The 21156-nt window shown below is 40.9% G+C and overlaps 2 protein-coding genes across 2 annotated transcripts in view; both read right to left on the bottom strand.

Annotated features, from left to right (window-relative positions):
• slc38a7 (solute carrier family 38 member 7) overlaps positions 1–10205 on the bottom strand; it is a 10445-nt gene extending 240 nt beyond the window's left edge. The window contains exons 1-12 of the mRNA XM_054770728.1: positions 10064–10205; positions 8916–9357; positions 8692–8745; positions 8202–8346; positions 6487–6631; positions 5093–5191; positions 4911–4968; positions 4703–4817; positions 4266–4413; positions 3674–3873; positions 3548–3599; positions 1–925 (exon numbers count right to left, since the gene is read on the bottom strand). The exon at positions 1–925 is cut by the window's left edge and continues 240 nt beyond it. Of these exons, the coding sequence (XP_054626703.1) occupies positions 823–925; positions 3548–3599; positions 3674–3873; positions 4266–4413; positions 4703–4817; positions 4911–4968; positions 5093–5191; positions 6487–6631; positions 8202–8346; positions 8692–8745; positions 8916–9170 (1374 nt within the window). The 5' untranslated portion in view covers positions 9171–9357; positions 10064–10205 and the 3' untranslated portion in view covers positions 1–822. The remainder of the gene's footprint in view (positions 926–3547; positions 3600–3673; positions 3874–4265; positions 4414–4702; positions 4818–4910; positions 4969–5092; positions 5192–6486; positions 6632–8201; positions 8347–8691; positions 8746–8915; positions 9358–10063) is intronic.
• Positions 10206–11006: 801 nt separating this feature from the next.
• On the bottom strand, positions 11007–20122 carry got2b (glutamic-oxaloacetic transaminase 2b, mitochondrial). Its single transcript, XM_054771869.1, has 10 exons — positions 19954–20122; positions 18003–18159; positions 15580–15708; positions 15439–15498; positions 15189–15350; positions 13292–13396; positions 12976–13126; positions 12524–12689; positions 12299–12449; positions 11007–12033 (listed from the first exon to the last, which is right to left on the bottom strand). The coding sequence occupies exons 1-10, from the start codon at positions 20034–20036 to the stop codon at positions 11911–11913; spliced, it is 1287 nt and encodes a 428-aa protein (XP_054627844.1). The 5' UTR covers positions 20037–20122; the 3' UTR covers positions 11007–11910.
• Between the last annotated feature and the right edge of the window lie 1034 nt (positions 20123–21156).

The raw sequence follows: 21156 nt of genomic DNA on the forward strand, positions 1-21156 counted from the left end.
ACTGGAGCTCAAGACAAAACTTCTGACTTTGGTTTAAGCCTTCACACTACATTCTATTTACTGCAGAACTTAAATTGTTCACCCAGGTGGTATCTTGTACACACTTTCAGTAATGGATTCTTAAATGCTAGGATTTTGTATACAGTCACAGTAACATTGTCAAACCAATTTTAGTCTCACATTGTGCACCAGATGGGTGCTGCTTGTCCTGCATGGCACCTCAGATCTATACAGCGTCAAGTTAGCGGTCCTGCACATTGTTATTGTAGTACGGTACTTGGAAGCAGAGTCAAACATTTCAGGCAAATGTTACCAAGTTAAAACATTAAAATGTGTATGTAACTCTGATTTCAATTATGAATTTGGACCATAATTAGATTATCCTCTGACTTACTGCACTTGTTCTTGCCACTGTGACATGTAATATACAAATTTGTGCGATTCCATTCTAAAAATCTATTTGATTGTGAGGTCTTCAATACAAAGTCCATTTAGGATTGATTCACCTGAACAGAATTACAGCATAAGTCGCTGAGGAATGACTGCATTCAGCTGCAGGGTAAAACCAACATTTTAAAATAGACATGCAAATTTCAACATGATACCCAAAAGACAAAAGTGTCCGAGGCTGACTCGGTATTCTGGTGTGTCTTCGCTTGACTCCTGGTCTTAAAGTACAGATGTGCAATGATGTGGAGGTCTGGCTTGACTTAAAGAACCTGTCATGCATGAGAAGCTTTGTAGTTCATGATAGCAGCACTGGATTGAGACTGCACTTCAGCCCACAGCGACGTCTGCCGGCTCGGAGAGAAACGAATCCTTTTAGCTGACGACATCCTGATAGATGGAGTTAGTCGTAGTGAGGCCAAAGATGAATGCTCCGAGCATAACCATGATGACACCGAAGACCACCTGTCCATGCCAGCTGGGAATGAAACACCAGTCAGACCTAGCTACTTAAGACCATCCATTCACCTTTCTTCTATACAGTACATAACTTCTCTGTTGAATTGATCGCAGAGTTGCCGGGTGTGTGGTCTACAAAGGCAAATAACTACCAGGGTCTCTAATTAGCGCCTGCTAATTAAATAACAGTATTAGCGACTGCCTGATGTTGTTGTATTAACTCTACAAGATGGCAGTAGCTGCATTTTAAGCATCATGAGTGGTCGGCTTCACTTATCTACTTATCTTTTATCAAACTCATTATCTCTGCGCTTTAAAAAGTTGGTTGCGTTACTCAGTTGTTGGTGTAAAACTCATGCGTGTTACACTTGCCTTAGCAATGAACTCATCAGTGGTATTAATGCTGGTCGAGCGGTTTTCGCCTTACCGCTATTATAACATGGGTTCTGTTGCTGCTGTGTTGTGCAATATATTTGGTAATAAATGACTGTGGTCAAACACAGCTACCTTTTTCTTTTCTACTATCTCATGCACTCCAAATCATTATTGACCGTCTTTTCCAATGTATAAGCCGCTACTTTTTTTCTCATGCTTTGAACACTGCGGCTTGTACAGTGATGCGGCTAATTTGTGACTAAAACTATATTTCCCATGATGCTTAGAGTGCGGCTTCAGGGAGTAGGGACGCGAACGACTGAATTGCAAGCCAATAGCACGTTTTGAAGTCTTATGCAGCGACCTCTGACACATCTTAAGCAAGTTTGATCAAGTGTAGAATTACTACGGCTTGTGTTTGGACTACTCGGACCGCCAACCGTCTACTATCACCAACGGGTTTTGTACGGCTGGACTGAATGATGAGGATAGCTCAAGCTAAATGGCTAATTTGCGTCGAGACAACAATGAGCGACAACGAAAGACACAGCGCGACTGACAAAGTGTGTGTGATGAAAGAATGAGGCTGTTCAATTGTGATGCTTGTCAAGACGACTTGAGTGGCTTTAGTTCCGAGGAAGAGGACGGTGATGTGTGACTTTTCTGAAGGCTCCTGTTTAACTAGCCATATTACACGCACTGTTTGGGGAAAAAAAGCATTTACGGTAACCAAAAGGTTAAAAAAAAGTGTAACATCATTCTATGTACAGTACTATATATCCCATGGTACGACGTGGACAAATGTGGCTTAAAACAAATCTCTTTAAATTTAGTGAGTGCAGCTTGCAGTACATACCTTTGCACTGTATAGTCCAGAAATTGCGGTAAGTTAAAATGTTGTTATACTGTATAGAAAACAGTAAATCTGAAATAACAGCTTCTCTCCAATTATCGCTAGCTTCAAATTATGCCCTGACCTCTTTTCAGTTAAGAAAATGTACGCCTCGTCTATAATTAGTCTTTACGGTACAGTATTATCAAAATCACAACTGGCCAGTCTAATTTGATCATTTCTTAGTTTATATGACCAGCAGTCATAAAAAAAACACTAATAATAACTTCAACTTGTATATGTTAGTCATTAACTGCCTTTATGAACCTTGCTTGTGTACTAAGAAAAGGGTTTTCTCAAACTGTTCACCAAAGTTAGAATTTGTTTTAATTGTCTCAAATGTCTTTGTATGAAGACAATTAAGATGGAGTCATAAAATGGAGATTTTAGCAAAACTTCTGATTATATTTTATCCAAACAGTGTCCATTCAGTGATCATCATTGTTATTTTTGAGATGTTGTTAAAGGGATAGTTGGGGTATTTTGACATGAAGTTGTATGACATCCTCATCAGCATTGTCGTCCAATAACAGCGACTTACCCCCCACTTTGTCTCCTAAGCCCAGTTCTGGTCAGATTTCCTTGATGAAGAACGTAGTTCCGCTTAGTTGCTGGGGACAATTAAGTAAAGAGTTTGACTTCTCAATACAATATGCGTTCAAAATCTTAATACATTTGCATCACAAAAATGCCTTCTCAAAAAAAAAAAAAATCAGACCTCACAAAACGCTTGGCGTTATATATTTGTCTCTCGCTGTATTCCTGTGCGCTGTCGTCTGTGCGTTCATGTGTATGGCACGAAGACTTCCGCGACGGAGCGCCGCGGCCATCTTGTTTACGTATGTGTTCCACAGCGGAAGAAGACGCAAATGTCCTTGTCACATACACATGAACACGCTGGCGACAGTGCGCAGGGATACGGCGGGAGACAAATATAACGGCAAGCTTTTTTTGAGGTTTTTTGAGAAGGCATTTTGTGATGCAAATGTTTTAATCTTTTGAAGGCATATTGTTTTGAGAAGCCAAACTCTACTTAATTGTCCCCAGCAACTATGCCGAACTACGTTCTTCATCAAGGAAATCTGACCAGAACTGGATGTAGGAGACCAAGTGGGGGGTGAGTCGCTGTTATTGGACTACAATGCTGACGAGGATGTCATACAACTTCATGTCAAAAAATCCGAACTATCCCTTTAAACTCCTGTGTCAACATTCTAAACTGTAATCTATAATGGAGTTCAACCCATTGTAAGTCATTTGAACATAAGACTGTTAGTCCTGAGTGGCTGAATTCAAAGATGCATGTTATTGTGTACACTATATTATTATTGACCACAGGAAAAAGAAGAATACAATTAAAATGCAACAACTCACCTGGTAGTTCGACGATCTGTCTCTGACAGTTTGACTTGCATCAAACACAAACCTGTCAAACGGGAAATGGAACATGACTGTATGGCATTTAAGCAGCACACACTAAACACAAGGAAGTCATGATACCTGGAAAGACAAAGATAAAGCAGGCCGCCAGTCCTCCAATTAGCGAGATGACGCGGCCGATGTCTGGGATGAAGAGCGCGAGAACGAGAGTGATGACGAACCACAGGAGCGTCTGCAGGATCCTCCGCCTCTGTTCGCGCCACACACACACCTCCACCTGCTCGCCTTGCAAGCGCAACCACAGACCCTCAATAACTGCCCTGCAAGACATGATGAGTGCACATGTGAAATGATGAAGCAACAACAGGATAATACGACTGACATAATGCCATTTACCCGCGACCCTAATGAGGATGAAGCGGTATAGAAAATGGATGGATGGATAATGCCATTTACAGTATGTGTATGTGACTATTCAGTGCTATACTAATATTACTAAAGTATTTTGAGCACATATACAACATTATTTACAGTACAAACCACAGATGTATCTAAAATATTAGAAACATTTTACTACAAAAGTAAACAGTGACATTAAACAACTCTGATCAAAACAGAGATTTTTTTTTTTTTATACAGCTCTGTCATTATTTATATAATTCAGACCACCGAACTGCAAAGTTGGCCTTCAAACAAAGGTTTATGTCCTTACCTGCCGCAGAAATGTAAAATAGGGTAGGAGGTGACCACGCAAACGACAATGAACGCTCTGGCGATGGCCACAGCAATGTCATCAGAAGGATATGACATCAGTACATCCTGGCTGACAACAGAGCCAAATGTCAGGTAACCACAGACACCTGAACAAAGGGGAAAAAAAAACAATATTGGACGAACAAATACTTCTGTCATTTTGTTTTTGAATTTCACATTTTTCCAGCAGGTCCGCAAAAATGTCATAATGAACTTAATCGCAAAATAAAATAAAACAAATAAGGCAAGACATGAGAGAGACAATAAAAAAAAGAAAACAGAATTAGAATAAACAAATAAATATGGAACAAATCACATCAACTTTGTAGTGCAATAGTACATTATAAATAATACATCATAATAACAGTATTGCTCAAAGACATATGCCGACAGTACCTGTCCCTGTGTAAACAAAGAGGCAGATAATCATGCTGAAAGTGACGACAAGCCCCCAAGGTTTGATGGCTTTCTTGCTCATGCTGTTGAACACGGGCACGCAACTGACATGGCACTGGAAAGAAGATGACAGGTTAATAAACATATCCATTAAAATTCCAGTGCCGGAAAGATTAGCATTTTTATGATCTTACATGTATTCACTTACCTGGAAACCAAAGCATATGGTGGGCATTGCATTGAACACTGCAGTCCATGACGCAGAACTGGAATAAACACAGGGATAAAGTATGAATAACATAACAGATGTCAACACAGTTTTCTAGCATGGATCAAAATAACACATGGTAGGTGATAAATAAGAAAAGAGTACTTGTGTGGCGCCCTCACCTGGTGGGAAAAACTCCTGGCGTGACCTCTTTATCAGGCCAGATGTATTTTATAATCACCACTGTGGTAACATACCAGGTTCCCATCACACTCAGAGCACTGCAAAAAGAGAGGGACACAGTTGGGATTAAAGATGTAAGAACAACTAGAGGACAGTAGAGAGGCCAAATAATGGAAGGAAGGAAATTGTACATCTTAACGCCTCCTGCATATGCCTGATATTCGCACGTTCTTGACAAATTTAGGAAATTTCATAAAATTCTTATAAATAAATTCTTATAATAAATTTATAATAAATGATAAATGATGCTCAATTGGCTCAACAACCACCCTTCCACAAAGTCTCATTGAAATTATCAGACGTTTTTGTGTTGCATCAAGCAAGCAAAGCAGATCTTGCAAAGCTAAAAAATAGTAATTTCTATCATCTTAATGAAATTTATTTGCAGATGTGATGATGATGTGTTGTGATACATGATTCCCTAAAAAAATGTAAGTAACATGTAAAAAAAAAAAAAACAATATAAAAAAAAAAGTTACAAGAAATGATTAAACGGCACCAATGTTGTATGTCAGTGGCTCCCAAACTTTTTACAGTGGCGTACCCCTTCAGACATTTGACCTGAAGCCATGTACCCCCTACTCCTGCACCCTTAAACAAAACCTTTTTATCGTAATTAACTTAAAATACTGTACATTATTAATTGGTTAAATAATTTTATAGTCATGCCGGGTCCAAAATTTGAATTTTGCATGGACACATTTTGATAAAGTTTCACATGAGCACTGATAAATAGATAAGTATTCATCTTTTAGTCCAGTCTGATGTTGGCATTCTTCCGTTTGAATGGCTTGAATGTGAGCTTCACTTTTTTTGTCTACTCACGATGGCTATGGTTTAAATCTGCATATTAATTTATTACAAAATTGAAGGGAAACGTTGAACAATCATGATAAAGCAGTATAAGAACAATACGTACAATCAATGCTAAAGCCTCATTTTCAGGGAGAGCCCCCACTCACAGTGACAGGTTTTCACTGCAGCGCCGTGCAGGGATTGGTACGCCAATACCGTATCGTACCGTAAATTAAATATTCAAGAAGAACACTCTTAAAGCACAAAATCATCAAACGTACTTACTTCTTCATACGATGCACACAGAGCAACGAACAACTTCGTGGTGTATCTCCTTTCTTCTCCATTCTCCTTGCGCCGTGAGGCATTCAGGCACACTAGTAATTTTGAGTGTTCAGCACTAATTGTTTTTCATTTTTATTTTTATTCACGTACCCCCATTACAATTGGCGTACTCCCACTTTGGGAACCTAGGTTGCATGTGATGATGAGAACATAACCTTCTCAGATGAGGTAAGCAGTTTATGAGGTGAGGTACCTGGCATATTTCTGGAATCCAATCTCTTTGGGGATGGACAAAGGAAGAATGACCAGGACTGCGGTGACAACGATGGTAAATTTGCGGTCGGTGTACCAGTAGTTGCTGACGGCATCATCCCCTTCATGAGCCACCACAGCAATCACTGTGACAACAAAAAAGAAACGTGAGAAGGACGAGCAGGTAAAAAGTCACACGGCTTGGAAGAAGCCATGGAAGGTCACAGACTAATTTCAGACCCGGCAAGGAGACAAATTTAGTTGTTGTCAGCATGTTAGGACATAGCGCTGCATGATGTGGTCACATGAGCAACACAAATGTGGTGCTAAAAAGCTGAGTACTAACAAACTATGTGTTCTTTTTCCTCATCAGTGAAGGCACCAGCTTTGACTTCCTGTTTAAATAAACTTGAGGAAAAGTAAAAACAAGCAGGATGTAGGAGCACTCGTCTAGAAAACTTAAATCATTTTTAACGTGTTGCTGAGACAAGTTACAAGAGTAGTCGACATATTGTTATCTTTATATGTTGGTACACCACCGGTGTCACTGTACTTTGACAGTCTCAAGAACTTTATTGGATGGTTTTAGTGCTGCTGTTATGAAAATCACATGATTATCATCACATTATCTTTGTCATCCTGATGTCAGTCAGCATTGAGATGCTTCATGACAGGATAAAAAGGTGAGCTGTGAGCCAAACCACACAAGCAAATTGTAACAGCAGGCTCAGTGGACCTCTTCATGATACAGTAGGACTGTAACAATCTCTTGGCAGACTTCACACGTGCGCTCGCCCACTTATCGTCAATATGGAGATATGTCCAGTCAAGTGACCACACTGGCTGTCACCTTACTTCTATTCTAACCAGTGTGGCAGGCTGCGTTGAAAAAGGCGAACTGTAACAGCATTTAATATTTGGAAGGAGCAATTCATGCACAACATCACTAAAATACGTTCAACACAGAGCCCAGCCAGCTTACGGAGAAAACTCATTTTGGCCGCTTGTAGCCGCAATGTTGTCCTTTCGGTCACTACCTAAAGCTCATGACCACAGGAAAATGAAGCATTTTCAAGCATAATGGATAAATGAACTAAAACACAAATACAGCATAAGGCATTCAAAAGACGCATTCAATATGTAGTTTTTTACACTGGTCACTAAGTGTCAGTAATTTGACTGTAATATTCAGTGAGACACACCAGACTTGATCACTGGAACAACAGCCTTTTATCGCAGGTCTGAATTATCTCACATCAGGCACAGTAATACCTAGTAAAGACCTCTAATGAAAACAAGGGGTACCGCTGTTGCCCATGCACAGCTGATACACAACTCTGAACCCCCAACGTCACTTCTTGTCCGCCTGTCACTCCAGTCCCCTAGGGAATACATTTACAGTAACACACAAGAGCATGAGACTTATTTATGTCTTATATGGCTTATTTACTCTTATTATGTCTATTATATTGGGTAATACGAGTGTCATTTCATGTCTAGAGTGTTCTAATAAAGTGAAAACCCTTATTTAGAAGGTTGTAAACAGGTTTCCTATGCTCTACAAAAATATTCCATTTATAAATAAGGAATCCTACTTTGCGGAAGTTCACTTGTCACGGACTGGTCTGGGACCAATTAACCACGATAAACGAGGGATCACTAACACCGTACTAGCTACTAAAATAGACAGCTAGATGTATAGATTCATCTACTTACAGCGGTCCAGCTGGTCTCCAATTACGATGAAGAAAGCGATGCAAGTGCCAAAGGTGTAAATGGCGATGGCGACCTCACACAAGACTCCTGTGGCTTTTCCACAGGTGGCTCGAACGACCTCCTGATAGGTGCTCTCATTGCTGACCTGAGGAAGCCAAAGCAGATGGATACTGTATGTTGTTGTAGATTGTGGTGGTGTGGAAATTATAATATAGATCTTGTTTTGTACCTTAATAGAGGATAGTGCACCTAACGTTGTGGCCGTTGTCATAGCAGCAACTCAATTACAATTTCATTAACCACTATTAACATACTAGACCAAACATGACAAATCTGAGTCAATGTGTCATTGAGGAAGTGAAAGTCTGTGTTTCTCTTGCACAATGCTGCTCTACGCATTTTACTACAAATGATGGGGGGAACTATGTGTGAAGATGTGAGGATGATCGGAGTAAAAGAGACACGTTGAGAGTGTGAAGGTGTCACTAACCTGGGAGCAGTAGCCTAAAATCACTAGCCCACTGATGATGAAGATCAGCATAAACTGAAAAAGAAAAACAAGGAGAATTGCATTATCATGTTATAATATTGCTAGTTCTGATTAGTTGTTGAAATTCAACAGAGGTACAAGAAAAACTAGATTATACTCTTATTTTAAGACACAATACTGAACATCCTGTGCAGTTGCATAAGGACAATTACGGGAGGCCTCACCATTTGGAGCATCACTCCTGCCGTGACTCCTCCAGCCATGTTGAAGGCTGCTGGGAAGTTGAGTAGACCTGCTCCCAAAGCTGCGTTCACCACGATAAAGACGGCTCCCCAGGACGACACTCCCCTACTCTCCCTCTTCTCCGACTCAAGATGCTGTACAGAGTCCACGCTGGGGCTTTGCAAGAGCCACGCTCGCTCTCCTGAATCATTACTGCCGACTACTCCCCAGTCCTCAATATCAGTGTTGATTGCCATGAGCTAACTAATAGTAGATTGGGTTGCAGAGTCCTGTGCACCCCAGAAATGTAGTCTCCAACTCTGTGATCCAGGTTTAAGAAAAACAGTTTGGATTGAAAAATAAATCCTGAGTGTCCAAAATAGAAAGTAGCCAATACTGCTTGTTGTAATGACTATTCGTGACCTGGTGGATCCATTTGGTAACCTGGAATGAAAGAATTTATACATGTAGACTTTAGATCGTCCTATGACACATGAGCATAATGCAAATTAAAGTTTGGATAAGAACTGGAAACAAATTATCCACATTACCAGCTGTAAGCATCGGTGCATAAACTGTGTTTGGTAAAAACCTGCTAAACTCCTTCCTCGTTAATATGTTGATGTTCTGCAACTCTGTATTTTACAAGCGTGTGCAAAGACACATGGCAACTCCCCATGTCTTACAATAGACTGAATCAATGCAAATTAGTCCTTCATTGAAGAAAAACAAAAGCATCGAGTCCAAAAATTTAACACAACATTTACTCTTGCATACTATGGATCGATAGTACAGATGTATCTTGAAACTCTTAGGATACTGAATTTTAAAAAGCGACAGAAATTGTGAGATGTTACCTACACAAACTAGTGGATCTCCAGTGAGGTCAGCAGAAGAAGTGGAAGTGGAGCTAACATTACATTACGTGGTGATGACTACATTGACTACAGACAATGTGGACCGAAACTCAATCAAAACATGATATGCAAATTAAAAGTACTCAGTCATTCTCATTACCGTAACAATAGAGAGCTGTCAGGGCACTCAAGCCCATTGTTTTTCAATCAGTCCTGGCTGTTAGCTCATTTAGCTACATTGCCAAAAACGCCAGCACCACGTTCATTCATCAAAAAAAAACAGAAATACTTACAGTGTTTATCTTCACCAATATGGGCTCTCTTCGGCGACACGAAGAGGACAAAAATAGTAAAAAAATTCCAACTATAGCTCGGTCATTCAGAAAGGACCTCCAGTTGTAACCGAAGCAGCGCTATACTGTCTCTGATTGTAACGTTCGCGAACGAGTCGAGTCTTTTGAACGACTCTTCTGTGTGCACGATGAGAACCGACTCCCGGTTGCATATAAAATCAAGTCATTCTTAGATGCCTTTCTTTGTCACCCTGTGCCCTGTGTGTCTGAGTCTGACCCTTCAGGTGAAGGACTCGTGACATTTTTAAAATATACATTTTATTCTTTTTTTCTATATTGTGATGTACAAATTTTATTGTGTGGAAGAAATTACTGTAAAGTTGTTTTGCATGGTAGTTATCTGTAGCCTGCATAGTTTTTGTGCCACAAAGTTCTATTGATCGCAGTGTAAAGGCATGGGGATATGGCACCACCTTATGTAATGTTTAGAATGATAACACAAGCCATATGAAATTATAATAACTTTTTCAGAACAATTCTCACCACTAGCCGTTCTGATATATTGATAACTACGGGATACCTCGGTTGACGTATAAAAAATAAATACAATAAGTATAACGAGCCAGTCTTTTAAACAGCTCTTTGAGCGTCTCCTGGAGATCCGGCTCCCTTCAAAGAGCCTTAAATGCCGTTTCTATTGTTTTGAGAGCCTGATTGTCACGTGACAAGTGCTCACGTGACTGTGGCATTGTGGGTATTGTAGTCCACTGTACTTGTTCATACCTAACTGCAGATCATTTCTGCTACAAATGTAGAATCACGAACACTGATTCATTTTGAATAAACACATTTACAGGTAAGTAAAATAGAGTACCGTAGTGTAATGACCCAATATACTTGATTAAAAAGTGACCTCATTATTATAATAAATATGACAAGAGCAGATATTCTACAATGATTTATTGTAGTTCTGTAATGTACATGACCAATGTTTTATTATGCAGAATACAGAGGCAAAAGATGACTTTCAAAAAAATACCATCCACATTCCCAAATGCCAGATCTGTTCAAGTCGTGGAGATGAAAGAAATGATACGGGAAAGCCCCCACTTGGCTGTACCAATATTAAATACAAAGTCCTTGTTGTTGAAATAAGCCGGCGTAAAGAAGTGAATGAATTTAATAAACATCATGAGCTCAATTAGCATTTTTGGCTTGCCTGATTTGTCTGTTGTGGTTTAACACGAAAAAATGAACTGAGAAACTGCTGTTCCACTAACAACTATAGTTAAAAGTCCATTTGATTAAATTGTGAAAACTGCTAAGATACAGATTAAGTACATTCCAAAACAATGATAATAAGAGTACTGAATGATTGATTAGTTCAGAAAATGAACTAATCAAGTTTGTCATACTACAGCAGAGCAGTGCCAATCCGGAAACTCAAATAGTGCTTTCTTTGCATAAAGTGCTTCCACCCTTAAAGACAACATTCACACTTGCTTTTATTTCACACAGCCAATCAGCTGCTCACTTGTAATTTTACAATGAAGAAGCAGAACAGCAGCAATGCTTGTTTCATACAATAAGCGAAGGCTATCTATCTCTGTCAGATGTACACATTTAACAATTTAGCAGGGGACTCTTGTTAAATTATATTTTTTGGGGGGAAAACGTACAAAATAAGTAAACCATTTTAACAGAAACTAGTTGGACAGTAGGCTGATGAAGTCCTACAAAGATGCCGAACCGTACACTAGAAGTGAAATGGAGGAGAGTGAGTGATATATCAAATCTCCTTCAACCTCGCTAATTGAATGTTGTTCTCCCAGGAGGAGAAATACATTCTACTTTGAGACAGCATGGATGGCCTCTGCCAAGTATCCCACGTTGCCAGAGGACACGCCTGCCATGGAGATCCTGCCATCCTTGGTCATGTACACTGAAAACTCTTTCGTCAGGCGTTCAACCTGCAAGAGGAAAAAAAAATGAATGGAGAAGAACAGTACTTGAGTTGCTATTCTGAATTTCTTAGAGATGTGACACTACGCCTATACAGGTTGACACTTGGTTTGGGCAGTATTATTTTGGGAAGCACAGCAACGCATTTGCATGTGCGCGTGTACCTTAGTGCCCAACACCCCCCTAGGTCTGCACAACACTGAAAGTACTCCCTGCATCTCACGCCCCCCCTCCAGGGGGGAACTCCCCACTATTTGAGACGCACTGGTGTACCTGTTCAGGTTTCAGGCCTGTAAAGCAGAACATGCCAATTTGGTCGATGACATGCTGCCAGTTGTGGGAGGAGCCATGCTTTTTCAGGCCGGCCACGAGCTGTTCTCTCATCTTGATGATGCGATTGGCCATCCCATGGACTTCCTCCAGCCTGCCACACAGACAGTAAAAAATGCACTTTTGAGATATGCCATTATTTCTACACAGTAATCTAGCAATCTTTACCAAAGTGAACGCAGGTCAGGCGTGTTAAGAATAGTTGTAGCAATTCTTGCACCATTCATTGGTGGGTTGGAGTAAATGGGTCTGATGAGGATCTTCAGTTGAGACTCCACCCTCTTTGCCTCCTCATTGTCTTTACACACCACAGTGAAGCCTCCCACACGCTCACCTGTAAATATCAACAAGGACACAGTATGAACAGTACCCCCATGACTACTGACTGCTGCTTTCAGTATGAAACCATACACTTGATAAGGACCATGTTAACTGACAAGACTTGACCACTAGGTGGTGATCAAGACTTAATCAGTGACCCCTTGTCCCTATGTGGCTGTCTTGATGGTAGCCTTTATTTAAAAAGCTAACAATAAGAAATGAAATGATAATTTATGTTGGTTTGTAGCCTAAAGTTACATTTATTTTGGTAAAACCTGCCATAGTGCATTGAGACTGACCATAGAGACCCATGTTTTTGGCAAAGGACTGGGACAGAAGGATGTTGTGGCCCTGCTCAATGAAGTAGCGCACAGCCCAGGCATCACGATCTATGTCTCCACTGGCAAAGCCCTGGTACGCCATGTCAAAGAACACCAGCAAGTTACGTTTCTGAAAGGTGGGGGTAAAAAGGGGCCAGGACAGACACAAGTCAATAAACGTGAGCGGTGTAGTTATCTACGATGCCTTTGGAACTATCACAAAGGTTGATTGTAAGATATGTGTGCAGACATTTTATGCATGATTTCAAACTACACAGAGAGAATGAGTACGCACCTTCACAATGTCAGAGATTTCCTTCCACTGTTCAGGCCTGGGGTCCACACCAGTGGGGTTGTGGGCACAAGCATGCAACAGGATCACGCTTTGCTCTGGGATTTTCTGTAACAATACAATGAAACAAGTTTAGATTAGCCACACTTTTCTAATCTTAATTGACTGGTCACTTTTTAACATAAAGGTCATCCGATATAGTCCAGCACAGTTAGTGATAGCGCAGCAGATCTACCCTCAAACTGTCAGTTCACATCTTGTGTAATGTACACATTATGCTTCGTTTTCTGTGATTCCCAAATACAGTTTGTGCAAAATAAACCATACTGCAATATGCAATGTAAGTTATAGAAGAAGTGCTTTATTTAACATTTTGGCTCAACAAAAGTCAATTAAAGGAAGACACCTTACTTACTGCTACTCAGTGCTTTCATTGTGAACTGAAGCTTTTTTTCCCCGAGACCCTTATTTGTTAGATGCCGTCTGACAAACACACTACATTTTATTGTGAAGGTCGCAAGTGTGCTATTTTGTCCTTTTGGTCTCTTGACAGCTGTGTCGTGAGAGTGAGATGCTTGCCAATAAAAAAGTATCTCCTGAGCTTCATGGGTGTCATCCTTTCATCGTGTTGAACTTGCACGACAGTGAACATCTCTTTATGACTTGCTTACAAATATTTATGGTTCAAAGGTGAAATTCTGAAATAATTCCAGACGACGGGCATGCTAACTGAGCCAGCAAGCTTGTTGCTGTGTGGAGCAGATATATCATATGTATATTATATGGCTGATATTCAATTTTTACACCATATGCCAATATGATAGGACATCCCTAAAATTAAAAACTCCTTCCTGAGCGACCACCTTATCATGGTGAAGGAGTTTGCTTGTCCCAATGATCCTAGGAGCAAAGTTGTCGGGGGCTTTTACGCCTCTGGTAGGGTCACCCCATGACAAACAGATCCTAGGGGAGGGACCAGACAAAGAGTGGCTCAACAGACCCCAATGAAGAGACAACTTTGGACCAAGATTTCCCTCGTCCGGACGCGGGTTACCGGGGCCCCCTTTTTGCAGATGATGTGGCCCTGCTGGCTTCATCGAGCCGTGACCTTCAGCTCTCACTGGATCGGCTCACAGCTGAGTGTGAAGCGGCTAGGATGAGAATCAGCACCTCCAAGTCCGAGTCCATGATTCTTGCTCGGAAAAGGGGGGAGTGCCATCTCTGGGTCGGGGATGAGATCCTGCCCCAAGTAGAGGAGTTTAAGTACCTTGGGGACTTGTTCACGAGTGAGGGAAGGATGGAACGCAAGATCGACAGGCGGATTGGTGCGCCGTCTGCAGGGATGCAGACTCTGCATCGGCCTGTTGTGGTGAACAGGGAGCTGAGCCAAAAGGCAAAGCTCTCAATTTACCAATCAATCTACGTTCCTACCCTCACCTATGGTCATGAGTTTTGGGTAGTGACCGAAAGGACAAGATCGCCTGTACAAGTGGCCGAAACCGCGGCTCCTCCGCATTGCGAGGAGCCAGATGAGGTGGCTTGGGCATCTGGTCAGGATGCCTCCCGGACGCCTCCAAGGGGAGGTGTTCAGGGCACGTCTAACCAGTAGGAGGACTTGGGGAAGACCCAGGACATGTTGGAGAGACTATGTCTCTCAACTGGCCTGGGAACACCTCAGAATCCGCCGGGAGGAGCTGGACGAAGTAGCTGGGGAGAGCCAAGTCTGGGCTTCCCTGCTTAGGCAGCTGCCCCCGCAACCCAACCTCAGATAAGCGAAAGAAGATGGATAGATGGATCCCTAAAATTAATCTCTAAACATAATAGACAATTCTTTAGCTCCAGGATAGAAAATGAGATCATACTGTTGACTGGCTCTTAAAAATAACTACTCGTGTCTTACAGAAATGTCCTCCAGAGCACCACTGAAATCAAAGCCGCATGTGGAGGGATCGTAGTAGCGGTACGCTTTGAGCTGCATGCCAGCGTCTCTGAAGATGGGTGTGTGGTTGCCCCAGGAAGGTTTGGGCAGGTAGACATCACCGGGACCTCCATGGAAACGAGACTGTGACAAAAAAAACGCATGATGTAAAAATCCAGCCTTACTTTAGAGTTTGTTTGGAGTAACAGAGCTAAACACACAGGTGCATTACCAGGAAGTTAGCTCCAATGCGCAGAGATCCAGTTCCTGAGATGGTCTGTACAGTGATGTTCTGTTGCGAGATGACTGGTTTGAAAATGCAATGACCAAGTACAATTTTGTTTGCATTTAATTAGCAAATGCACTAACTTACCCTGCCACTCTTCAAGACCTCATTATCAGCACCAAGAGCAAGCTGGGCACAAGCCTTGGTAAAATCTCCCAAACCACCAATGGGAAGATATTCCTTATCCAGCTGTTTTGCTGCAATCAAAGCCTCTGCCTGAAGAACACAATAGAGAGACACCTTCATCTATGGAATATACAACTTTTTATAGTGAAGGGTAGGAATGCGTACTGAAAATGGTACTTTTATAGGCACAGACCGAATTCCATTGGTTCTACAAAGCACCAAGTCATGCAAAATCAAAAAGTATGGCTCAAGCGGCACTCCTGATGCGGTGTCATCAGTAGGTAATTGTGCAAACAGTGTCAAAGCGCTTTGAGTGCCTTGTAGGTGGAAAAGCGCTATACAAGTGAGAGACCATTTACCATTTACCAAGTACCATGTTTCAAAATAACTGTACAAGCAATGAAGATACAGTAAATGTACTTCACAGCAAAAAAGTTTCATTCAAATTCCAGTGTATAAGCCGCATCCACTAAATTTAAAAGGAAAAAACAGATTTTTTTCTTATATAAGCCGCATCGGTGTAAAAACCGCACATGTCCACGTCATAAAGTGGCATATTGTGGCGCCCACGAGTCCGTAAGGACCAGTCAGCTTTGTATTTGACAGGAGCCAATCATGAGCTACGAAGAAACTCACACAACAACTAACACTCAAACGTTATAACTCAGAAATATAGAAACATGTATCAGTACGGTTTTATATGAAAAAAAAATCTGAAAGTGTTCCCATAATGCATTTTGTTTGAGAAAGCCATTTCATTAGAAGAGAGCATAGAAAGCATAGAAAATGGTGCTGCAGTGCTGCTTCTGTCCACCAGAGGGAGCCAGAGGACCCAGAGCCCAAAGCAAAAAAAGGGAAGCTGACATCATTGTAGTGCCACAACGAACACGTTGCTCAGACGCAATGCCTTATGGGAAAACAACATTTTAAAGTCATATTGGGACATGTTTGTATATTTGTATACAGTGTTCCCTTGTTTATCACAGGGGTTAAGTTTAGAGAATAGCCTACAATATGTGAAATCCGGGAAGTAGCCAATAACATTTTCTCACAATTCTTTCTTGTTTAAACACTCTCAAAAAAACCTTTGTTTGAATTTTAATGATCAACACAAGAAATTATGACGTCACTCACAAATATTTCACTCCGGTGACCATGCTTTTTCCTCCTGAAACCGTTCCGCTGTACTGTAGCGTTTTTGGATACTTGTTAAAAAATATTGCTGCAGACAAACTGAAGATTGATTTACAAGCTAGCAAGCAAGCATGCTAGGAAGCAAGCAAGCTAGCGATGACATAAGAGACATGGCAGGACGGCACAAAGGAAATTGATTGACAATGGTCTACAGCCAATCAGGACGCAGAAAACAACAGATAGACAAGAGAGGGAAGAGATAGACAATATCCCACAATGCTATTCTTCGTAAAGGGCCAGGCTCGGCCTGTAACAGCGTTCATAAGCTGTAATAAAAAAAAAATTAAAAAAAAAAAGCAGCACTAAAAAAATTCTACGAAACAGCAAATCTGCAAAAGTTGAACCGCGATAGAGCAAGCAAACACCGTATACACCTTCTGAGTTGCTGTGTGATGAATTTAGTGCTGTTAGTAAAGTGTTCTTTGAAAGATGACACAGTGAATCAGACTTTTATGTTGTGATACTGGTATACATGTATATAATGACCTTCACTGACTTTCAATGGGTTGACAAGCTTGTTGTGAGTGCACTGATATCTTGTGATTGGCTCCTGCCAAAAAAAAAGAAAAAAAAAGCTATCGTTTCCTCACTGACCCGCGAGCGGCACAGTATTTAAACAATTCGTAGTAGTTCTGAAGTAAAGGGGATGTCACGAGATTAGAAATTAGCTGCATCGCTGTATAAACTGCAGCGCTCAAAGGTTAAGAAAAACATAGGGGCTTGTACAGCAGAATTTACGGTACTTCAATTTGTAAAATTGTATACCTTTATTTATTTTTATTCCACCTTTTTTTGCTCATTTGTTCTAAACTGATCACACAATTCTTTCAGAAGGGTAAGGAATAGGAGTATTTAGAACAGAGTTTTAATAGTTTAATACTTAAGGGTTTTCTTTTTGAAGAATTTTGTGATGTTTCAATACAAACAGTTGGATGTTACTTTGATACATTTGTTAAAGATTATATATGGAGAGATAAATATCTTAGATTAAAAAAATATTAATAACATTATAATTATTATAATAAATTAACATTTCTTACCACATAGCCACACACAAAAAGTACCAATGAATCAGCACCATAGCGGTGCTGATTCCCAGGTATCGGGCATCAGTACCGTATTGGTTCAAATGTGAAAAGGTACTTGTCCCAAGTGAGGGGGCACCACCATGTGTTTATGTGCAGCGTTACCTTGCGAACACAGCTGAGAACAAAAGGCTTGCCCTGGTCATCTCTGTAGGCTCCGACCCCCAGGTTCATCTTCTTGGGGTTGGTGTCCCTCTTGAAGGCCTCAGTCACCCCGAGAATGGGATCGGGGGGACCCATCTGCACTCCACCCCACCATGAGCTGCAAAGATAAAAAAAAAACACCCATAATGCACAGGATCACTAATATGACCTTAAAACGTGCTGTCTCTTAAAGGTTGGGTTATACTTGCCGCATGAGGGTGCCGCGCGGAAAAGAGCCTTGCGGCAATCCGCTCAAGAGACGGTGTGTGAATTTACACTCCGTGCGGCGTATGCTCCCAAACTACAGTGAATCGAAAACACGCGTCTACCATACAGCGGAAGAAGTTCGCCATTGTTTACTTGACTTCCAACATGGCAACACACCGCTTGAAGGGGGAGTGGGTGCGAAAATGACGTCATTTGCCCGCACCGTCCTCGCGGTTGCGGAAAGCATAAAACAGGCTAAAGCCTTTCATGGCCTCATGTCACACTGGTCATGCTAATATAATAGTAATGTGACTGTAGCACCATGTGAACCTAATGCTTGAGCTTAACTGATCATGTGAACTGAGGAGACCACGATGACTAAGAAACACAAGACAAACAAAACAAAAGAAAATACAAATATAAATAAATTACAGCAAAAATATTATTTCCCACTGCATTTTGATGATAGTCAACTATTGCAACTATGCAACTATTTTGAACAAACCAGCTTTTTTCTGCAAATGTTTTATGTGTATAAACTAAATTTGGTCATCGTATGTTGCCACCGGTGAGGCTAATATATTGTCTCAGGTTTCTTCTGCTTTGTAAAGCCTCTTAACTTTGCAGCTAAAATTAGGAGATATCCATTGCAGTTTAGCACGTTCAACCTTTGAACAGATGAACTTCAACTTTTGAAAACATTAGACAAGCTATCAGGGATCAATAGACCAAAGGCCGGGCTAAGGTTACTGCCGCAGTCATGTCTCTCGATAAATAATATATATTAAGATAGTAACATGGTTGGCACCCAACTAAAGAATAAATATCACTTTATCAAACTAGAAGGGTGAGATTGAAGTAAGAGAGAAAACACACCCACAGAAACCAGAATGCAAGCACCGGCTAGCATAAATAAACAACTTGATTCAAATTGGAGGAACTTGGGACTAAAAAATGAGCATTTATACACTCAATACGTAAAGAGACGATTTGTCCTCCAAACAGAAGCTAAAAGGGCATTACTACTAGCATGTATTACTACAGTGTTACAAATCAACCAATCAACGAACCGATAGTGAACTAAAGTAGCCAATCAGGTTACGCTAATTCGTCAACTAACGGCAAGTCGCTTGGCTCAAAATGAATGCAGCGTCTGACTCCACGAAATCAAAAGACCGCTTACGATAACATTAATGATCAATATTAGCGCTGAATAATTGCAAATTGCAAGTAATTTGTTGCATCACTTTGCCAGCATTTGTAGACTAAATATCCTACCGTTGCAATACTGCTACCCTCTAACTCTGCGTACCAGCTGAACGGCAAGTGGCGCTGATTCCAACGTGACTTTCATTATTAGCAAGTTTGGGCGATAGTGACGCCATATCGTTTGCTGATTAATTAGCTCAACTCAAATTGGCACAACAGGTGGACGTGAGATTCACGCTGCCCGTGAAATGAAGCCGAAATGAGGTCACGCTTGCTGCAAAGAAGCTGACAGTTCCGACGGGAAGGCCTGCTGTCACCCTATGACCCCTGTCTGCTTTAGCTTTCCGGCTAGCATTAGCTGTGCTAGTCAAGTATACGAGCTTGTGAAGCTAGTAAGAATTACGAAGTAACTGTGGCTATACAAACTAGCATTGGCAGCAAAGACTACCATTGCTGAGACATACCCATAGCATTTCAATACAATGCTGCTTTTTACCTGTTACGGGCGGACAGAACCCCAAGAGAAGGGGTGATGTTCCCCAGACATAAGAACACCTTGTTGGACTTGAGCAGGGCCATCACTGTGTGCTTGTTTCAGGAGTCGAGCCTAGCAGGATGTGGACGGATGAAGGACAGTCACGGCCACAGCGAGACGCTCGGAGGACGTGGTGACGTGACACGTAAACGTGCACTAATTGTCACGTTTATTATAATAAATACATGAGAAAAAACACGGCATAAAAATGTGGATGTCGATTATACCAATTTTGCTACAAACATATGTGCGTCGACAGCAAATGTCTACCAAATTTAAAAAGGTTTAAATAGCAGTATCGCATTATAGCGTGCAATGTCACAATTTTACAGCTAGAGGTCGCTATCACACAGTATAAATTACATACAGTATTTTATATACAGTAGATAGATGTTGCACACGAAAGTTGGTTAGGTGGCGCCGCTTCTCTTTCTAGCAGCATTGGGACATGCTAAAAGCAGATCTGCTTAGAAAGTTTAAAATGTTGAGAAGATCTAAACTATGGGATCTAAAATGTAGACGAAATATACCGTACAGTAATAAGGTACAGGATAGTTGAGCAGTGTTGAGGTACAAGTATATTAGAGTATGATACATAATGAAATATCAGTCATAGATTTGTGACGGGTTTTTTTTAAACTCTTATAATTAAGTTATGTTTTGGGTTTTGTGCTGTTGCTGCTTTCTTTGCATTCATTTTGTGTTTCTGTATGCCTAGACAATCTGAGTGCTGAGTATATAAATATGCTCCAAAAAGTTTTTGGGGGGAGTAGGTGAGGCCTCAATCACATGGTGTTCACTAATTGGACGCTCATTGTGCCACATTTTGAAAACTGTTGGAGAGTGACTTTTACTCCTCAGGCAGACTGACGAGCTCAGACATCTTTATCCCCTCAATGCATCTGGTCTCTTTACTCTTTAATGTGCAGTCACTGATATTCTTGTAAACATTTATTACCGTACTAACTGCAGAGTTTTTAATGTGCATTACTGGTGAATGCTGCATTAGCACAGGGAGAAGGCAGCATATAAGCTTGATATTAAATAGTATATTTAAAGGTACTTATAGTGTCAAAATTGGGGGTAGTTTTTGAAAAATGTAGATTAAATGAAGTAGAGGTGACAGAAGCAGAAAAATGAAAGTGCTGCAAGAAAAAGTAATGA

The sequence above is a fragment of the Dunckerocampus dactyliophorus genome, chromosome 3 (assembly GCF_027744805.1).
Source record: "Dunckerocampus dactyliophorus isolate RoL2022-P2 chromosome 3, RoL_Ddac_1.1, whole genome shotgun sequence".
NCBI classification, from domain to species: Eukaryota; Metazoa; Chordata; class Actinopteri; order Syngnathiformes; family Syngnathidae; genus Dunckerocampus; species Dunckerocampus dactyliophorus.